The sequence below is a fragment of the Silurus meridionalis genome, chromosome 28 (genome assembly GCF_014805685.1).
Source record: "Silurus meridionalis isolate SWU-2019-XX chromosome 28, ASM1480568v1, whole genome shotgun sequence".
In the NCBI taxonomy this organism is placed as follows: Eukaryota; Metazoa; Chordata; class Actinopteri; order Siluriformes; family Siluridae; genus Silurus; species Silurus meridionalis.
Window position 1 is genome coordinate 7,033,712 of NC_060911.1, and position 7,500 is coordinate 7,041,211.

A 7,500-nucleotide genomic window follows, 5' to 3' on the forward strand; every position below is an offset into this window, starting at 1 on the left:
CAACCGTCGCTCTCTGGACTGCTGGGAGATCCATTTGGCACCGAATCAGTGAGCTCACTGATCATCTCCCCATTCTCCTGGATGTCCTCATTCTCCCGAACACCTGAGAAAGAGTGAAAAAACATGACAGACATGCTTGTGAAACCTGTTAGAACCATCTAAATTTGTGAAGAGAAGATAAGCTCCCAAAATGAGGATTTAAGTGTTCGAATTCAGAAGGTGGTGTGAAAACAGTTAAGGTTGAAGTATATACATGGTTGTATAAAAGAGCTGTAGAGGAAACTGCCTTTACCGCCCTCACGGTTGCTATGGCACGACAAGTGACTGCATTTGAGATAAGGACTGAATGAAAAGTAAACAATCTTGAAACGTAAACATGACTGCGTCGTGGTCCAGCGCTTCAGGGTTGCTAGCAAGTAATTTCAGTTTTTGATTGCAAGATGACTGGAAACCCTAATAAAAAAGCGAGAATGGCTCATCCGCCATCATGCAAACCTCGTAGCAACAAGGGACAGTTAATTATTATTCGCCCCTACAAGACCTGTGGATTAAAAATCTAATCATTTTCAAATGACAGCACAAACATAAACATGGCTTCTGGAAACACTCCGAAAGGGAAGGTCAAAACATGATCTCCACCAGCCCTGAGATTCTATCAGGAACATTGTGATGTTGGGTTGACGAGTCATTACTCTGCGATCTGGACATTTGCGACACTGGAATTTCATGTCATATCTGTGCTAAAAGATTGCGATCAGAATTGTTACAAGGGAATACAAGGTCGTTATTGCGGTGTCTATGATCGCGACTGAAAGATGTCACGTAGCGCGATTGCAAAGTCTTAATTGAGACATCATTATAATGTCCTTGTTAGAGGACTCGTTATTGCATTGTGGGAATGTGACATTGTAATTGCATAAAAACAGCAAACTATTAGAGAAGAGTTGGCATTAGTCTTTTATTGGCTGTTCAGGTTGCAACCGTGACTTCGGATGGTGCGGTCATAACTGTAGCTAATTGGTAGGGTTATAACTGTTCAGGAAAGTTCACTGGACATGCTATTTTTGAACCTTTGCACGGACTATGATTTTCTAGATTTTCTCAATTCAGAGCATATGCTCTACAAATGAAAGCATTATTTTTAATGCACCGAAAAGCATTATATATATATATTCTGGAGCTCATAAGGCAGGGTTTAGTTTGGGCTACTACCACTAATGAAAGGCTCATTCATAATGCATCTCCGGTTCATATAATATTAATGAGCATGATCTTTGTTCTGCATGCAGGGTAGATGCGCAGAGTCCATGTGCATTTATTATAATCCCTTTGTTTGTTTGTTTAATCCAATCTAGCAGCATTTGCTAGATCGGATTGTGAGGCCATTGTGATGTATGTCTTGTGTCTGGTGATATGTCTATATACGGCTTGGGAATCATCACTGCATTATCGGTATCGTATTACATGCCACTTCATGCTGGTTCACACAGATCAGTGTAGTGTGGTGTGTGTGTGTGTGTGTGTGTGTGTGTGTGTCCCAGTTTGTGGTTGTACCTTTAGGTAAAAGCTCCCCGGAAGCACTGACCTCGTAGATTTGCTCTTTACTCTTGTTGAAGTAAAAACTCGCAAACTCCTGCAAAACACATGCATATAAACGTCTTCAGCTTCCGTTCAGAACGGTGGTAAGTATTATAACAGCAAAAGAGGGACTACATCTGGATAGACGTGTCCAAAAACAACAAGAGTATGATGGTCGAATGTCCACAAACTTTTGGTCATATAGTGTATATATGTAGTAAGCGCTATAGTGTAGTGAGAAAGCCATTTGTTGTTCAGTCTAACTGTAAAAAATGGGAATATATTTGGGTTTTTTTGGGAAAGCTTTATACAGACAAGTATTTATTTATCTCGACTGAGCAGCTGAGGGTTAAGGGTCTTGTTTAAGGGCCCTGAGGTGGTGTTTGGGTCTGAACTTGTGGCTTTCTGACCGGAAGTCCAACATCTTAACAACTAAACTACCACATTTTGTGGATGGACGGATGCTTTATTCATCCCAATTAGAAAAGAAAAACCGTACATACCAGTTTAGGCAGCATCAGGTAGCTGATCAGAGTTAACAAAGTCCCCACACATGGAGTGATAAAATATCCAAGAGCTGCAGTTTCTTCACCTGTCTCACCTGTGACATAACACAGACCCTATTGATCAATATACCACATTTATTTAATCAAGCATTTACATAGTGCCAACTGACCACAGAGAGACACAGTGTGGGTCGGTGTAGAAGCGTGTTTGCGTGACTCACTTGCGATGGCGAACAACATGGCGAGAGCGGCAAATGTCCCGGCCAGGCCTTGTCCGCTCATGAACACTGCGCTGAATGTCTGAGGCAGCAATCCTACCAAACCGAACAGGCTCCCCTGCAGCACTGCTCCGAATGCTACAATGCATGCAAGCACACACACACACACACACACACACACACACACACACACACAATTAACATGATGACAAGAACTGCTGACTTTCCACTAAATGAGACTATAAAGAACAATGTCTTTAAGTAAAAATAAATTAATTAATGAAGAGGTAAAACAAAAACGAAACACACACCAGCACTCACAATTTATGAACCAGATGGTCGCCATGGTGATGGAGAAGAAGCGGTCCTGCCCCATTGGGACCTTCACCAGGGCGGCTGTGAGGATGAAGAGGATGAGGATGAAGACCAGGCTGCCCGCTATCCGCACCTTCTCAGAGATCCTGTCAGAAAAGGTTTATTGAGCAGGGTTAATGATATATGATGTTAAAATTAACTCCCGCAGCCTTCACGGCTCATGTGTTCATTTCAGGAAAGGTCAATGAGGCCAATATCACCGAACATTAACCTCACCACAAACCAAACTGAAAGTGGAAAAGGAAATCATTTGATTAGTATTTTTTTTTTTTTTTGGGGCGGGCAAAATTGTCAATAAATAAATAAATTTAAATAGCTTTCTTTCATTCTCTGTACAACATCTAAATCCTGCAGTCTCTCACCGTGGATAGAGGATGGAGTTGAGGAGGGTGAAGAGCAGAAGGGGCAGCTGGGAAAGCAAAGTCATCCAGTTGTTAAAATAGTACTCTTTTGTGGCCGTTACTGTCCCATTGATCCATTCAGACGTGTTCAGCCTGTTATTGAAGTACTGTAAAAAAAAAAAAAAAACAACAGGAAAAAAAAGTAATCATTAGATTACAACACAGCAGACATGCTACACAGGACAGAAACAAGGGAAATGTATGGATAGGGATGAATCAGATGCATGAGTAAAAAAATAATTATAATTTGGTATAGATGAATTAAAAATGAATAAAAAACAATATGTTCACCTCAACAAGTGAAAAAGAAAGCATTTTTCTTTTTTATATCTGGTCTATTGTACAACGATCAAAGCTCAAACTTCTTTTCATCTTAGTGCAATCCCTTTGAAAAAATAACTGCCATTTCCAGGGAATTTAAAATGATTATATTTTTGTATTTTTTTCTTTTTCTTTTAATGAACACATTTACGGTCTAATTTAGAAAAGAAAAAAAAAAGACAACATCCGCAACACCACCGTGGATATTTCAGCATCAAATCGCCTGCTTCCAGTCAGACTATAGATCAATATGTGACGTAATTAACCATGAGGTCAATATTATTGACATATGGATGAGATCACTTTGCCCTACTAAAAGATAACTAGTTTATCCCCCACCGATCCACAACCAGCATTTATTGTACTCTCTGCTTAATTCTGCTCAAATCGTCTTCAAATTGTTTCACTTGTAATGACTAAGTGCTTTTAATGTTAGTCTGACTTGCGGTTATGAAAGTCACAAAATCGGATTTTACTCAATGCTGTTTTTGTGTATTATAAGGAAACACTCATTGCTGGATAAAAAAAAAGTTAAGTCTGGTCTACTGGTTTTAAATTGCAGCTCAGCAAACACAGTGTTTACGTAGCCCTGGAAACCGGCGACAACCCAAATCGCTACAGCAGCATACGATTGTTGTTGTTGAAAGAGTTGAAGCACTAGAAGTCCTGTGACTTGGTACATATTAAGCTCTCTCTCTCTCTCTCTCTCTTTAAGGACAAATCCTCAACCTCCATTAAAATGCTTAAGATTTGGGAAACAAACAAAGCTCAAAGTACCAGATTAAATAATAATAATACTAATAATAATCTTATCCAAGACGTGAGCTTTTCACTGCAGGCGTTCCATCGAAAGCAAGCCACTTCCTGCTAAGATAAAGGAGCATGCAAAACAGTAGAATGCGAGTGTGCATACACGTGCAACATGCGCTTTGTCAAACGCACATAAATCATTACCATAGAGGCAGTCATAAAAAAATTCCACGGCAGCAGTGTTCCCAGTCCGAGGATAAAGAAAACGACTCCTACTAAATGCCAACTGTGTGAAGAGAAGAAAGCAAACAGGTTGTGACAAGTGTGACATTGTAGTTCCACATGTGCCAACAGGAAGTGGTTAAACTCACCGGTCACCTGGTGCATCTTCTTTAGTCCGCATTGTATATTTTTATCCTAGGAGCTGAGAACAGAAACAAAGTGCTACAGTTAACAAGTGACTTCGCAAGAAGCATCGAGTCAACGTGGTTATGAGGAATGCACCACCGCATGCTTTTATCTCACGTGCCACCTACAAAGGCGGAGTCACATGACTCCCAAAACCAGAACCTTTGTCCTAGTCTCTTTTGACTGTATATAACAGTATATATGGTGTATATATGACTTGTTTTGGTCCAGATTTGTGGTGAAACGTGGTACTATAAAGAGGATCAGCATGGGCAACACACTGCTGTTCAAATGACGTCAATTTTGTAAATATAGAGCTTTCAGATTTCTTTCAGAAAGGATTCAGGTGGCCCTATTTTGTTCTCTTGTAGCCTTTAGCTAAAATGCTTTCAATATTTTCCCCCTTATTTAGAAAATAAACCCTGGAAATAAAGTTCAACTGGTTTGAACCCCAAAGAAGGAAACCATAAAAGCTCTTTAATTAATAAAAGCTTGGGGACAGTGGGGGTAGCGGGTTTAATGCTAAGAGTGTTCAGAATTCCTACTGGCATCACTGAGCTAACGTTTATACAACTCTCAGTTCGAGTTAACATGGGAAGAGTTCATAAGACCCCCCAGTCACAGAGGAGTTAAAAAATGTAATTAAATAAAACAAATAAATTTAAAAAACTGCGACAAGAAGGTCAAATAATATTTCAGAAGCAGATTATTAAATCATGTATTAAAAGAGGAAATGGTTTAGGCCTATAGAGTTAATTTAATACACACACACACGTTATATACACCATCAGCAGAAAATGCTTCAAAATTCATTGCTGATTTAAAAAAAAAAACTGCTGACTGACTTCTAAGTTCTGCATTACAACTTACTGAAATAACCACATTTTCTCCTAAGTGCCTACTGGTACATCGCTTCCTTTATAACGGTTAAAAATACACTATAATTAGCGTTTCTCGGGTGTAGTTTATGCTACAAAAGGTTCACACTGATCGGAGCACAGCTGGTAACTACAAACAGCACAAAACAACAAAAAACAGCTAATAACCTATTTATGCCACATATGAGCAATCCCAATGTGAATTCTTTATTAACATTAGCATTAAAAAAGCGAATGAAATCAGAACTAGTGCTGGATATCCAACTCATATCCGTGAGATTTTTCTTGCTACTTCCCAGCAGAAACCTCATTTTTTTTAATTGCCCTTCAACAGATTTGCCCTCACAAATTCAGTCAAACCAGTTAAACCCACATCGACTACTGCTGAGATTTTTTAAAAACTACCTCATTCAACTTTAAATCTCTACCTTAAACTTCTAGGGCTTTAGGAAGCCATGATTCCTTAACTATGCAAATGCAAACAGTGCACAATGAAGGTTTTCATTTGATCAAGTCAAAATATTTGTCCTGCCCCGTATACTTAAATCAATCATGCGTGCCAGCAACTTAACAGCCCGTACTTCCACTTAGGCAGAGGAGAACAATAGCTCCAGGCCTTATTTAAAAAGTGAGAACCATTAACCTTGAAGGAAACCTTTTAAGAAGGTCCCTATGTAATCATTCCAATTCTCAAATCCTCAGAAAGTTCTTTATCATGAGATGCCATGTTGAACGTCCAGTGTTCAGTATGAGAGAATTGTACTCAAAGCACCACACTGCTCTAATACAAAATACACAAATTTGTATGGTCCTGTCAAGCAGATTAAAACATGGCGAATAATAGGACGTGTGGCTTTGCACGATTACGCGCCGTACAGCTGTGATCACTGAGGGTGTACTCACTTTTGTTGGCAGATATTTAGACATTAATGGCTGTATGTTGAGGTAATTTTAGAGGACAGCAAATATATACTGCTGTACAAGCTGCACGTTGACTAAAATATATCCAAGTTTAATTTCTATAGTATGAATATAGTATTTTCCCTTAAGAAGGAAAAATTAATTGCTGAAATGTGAGGGGTGCACTCTCTTTTGTGAGGTACTGTATATAACTAGAACCCTGGCACACCTAAAAATCTAATATAGATATAGGAATTTACATTTGGTTTATTTTAGTAGCACAGGTTCTGGAAGAGGAAACCACTTTAACCAATCACAACATTCTTGAAAGACCGTAAAACTGTAAACTGGTCGATTTACTTCCGAAGTCCCACCATGCCGATACAACGAACCAATCGCCTGGGTGATAAGGCATAGATGACAGAACTCATGCGAGATTTCGAACACTGATGGATGTGCATGGAAACATGTTAAGTATGGGAAACCGTGTACGTTCACGTGTATTGTGAGCAACCCATGATACACGTAATTTTTTACAGGCTTTGGAAATCAGTCTGCTGAATGGTGGTCTTGTCAATGCATTTCTCATCCCTGCTTTTTCAAGTAGATTGATGCCTGCTCTTCTGGGACTATAAATAACTGTCTAGGAGCATTGCCAAGATGGTCCATTTTGCATAGTCCAGATTTACTGGTGGTAGACATTTTATAGGCATATAGACAGAGACAAACATTTGCTGGAAACTGCAATGTGGTTCCCATAAAATGCAAATGAGAGCCATGAGAGCAAATAAGAGTCGTGGGAAAGATTGCAAAGGTCAAAGAACTTAGAACAAGCAGCCCCATTAGTAGAAATAGAAACTGCTTCTAGTCACATCAGCTCAGATGCATTGTTTTCCCCAAACGCAAATCACGTGACTTAAGGATTTCCACCTGGGGCGCCACATCTTCAATGGTAAACGCCCGTTCATCGTTATTTATTTATTTAAATCATCAATAAAAATGTGCAAACGTGCTAGTTCTTCACCTTCACGCGTTCATTCCTTCCTTTTATTCAAAACACGCATTCGAATAACTCATACAGCACAGCCATGTGTATTCCACAACCACGTGCCAGGTGTTGGTGACGTCATTTTCCTGCGCGCCCCAATGCCTTTCATCTTAAGGT

General features: G+C 39.5%; 1 protein-coding gene across 4 annotated transcripts in view; it reads right to left on the reverse strand.

Annotated features, from left to right (window-relative positions):
- Nucleotides 1-7,500, reverse strand: part of LOC124381150 (equilibrative nucleoside transporter 2) — an 11,292-nt gene that overhangs the window by 3,439 nt on the left and 353 nt on the right. Inside the window, exons 1-9 of one of the 4 annotated variants that reach the window (XM_046842561.1) lie at nt 7,360-7,483; nt 4,521-4,573; nt 4,354-4,435; nt 3,040-3,185; nt 2,624-2,763; nt 2,306-2,440; nt 2,082-2,179; nt 1,555-1,633; nt 1-103 (exon numbers count right to left, since the gene is read on the reverse strand). The exon at nt 1-103 is cut by the window's left edge and continues 76 nt beyond it. In XM_046842561.1, the coding sequence (XP_046698517.1) occupies nt 1-103; nt 1,555-1,633; nt 2,082-2,179; nt 2,306-2,440; nt 2,624-2,763; nt 3,040-3,185; nt 4,354-4,435; nt 4,521-4,552 (815 nt within the window). In that variant the 5' untranslated portion in view covers nt 4,553-4,573; nt 7,360-7,483. Of the gene's footprint in view, nt 104-1,554; nt 1,634-2,081; nt 2,180-2,305; nt 2,441-2,623; nt 2,764-3,039; nt 3,186-4,353; nt 4,436-4,520; nt 4,631-7,359; nt 7,484-7,500 lie in introns of those variants that run through there. The other 3 variants (XM_046842560.1, XM_046842563.1, XM_046842562.1) reach the window with 3 other exon arrangements.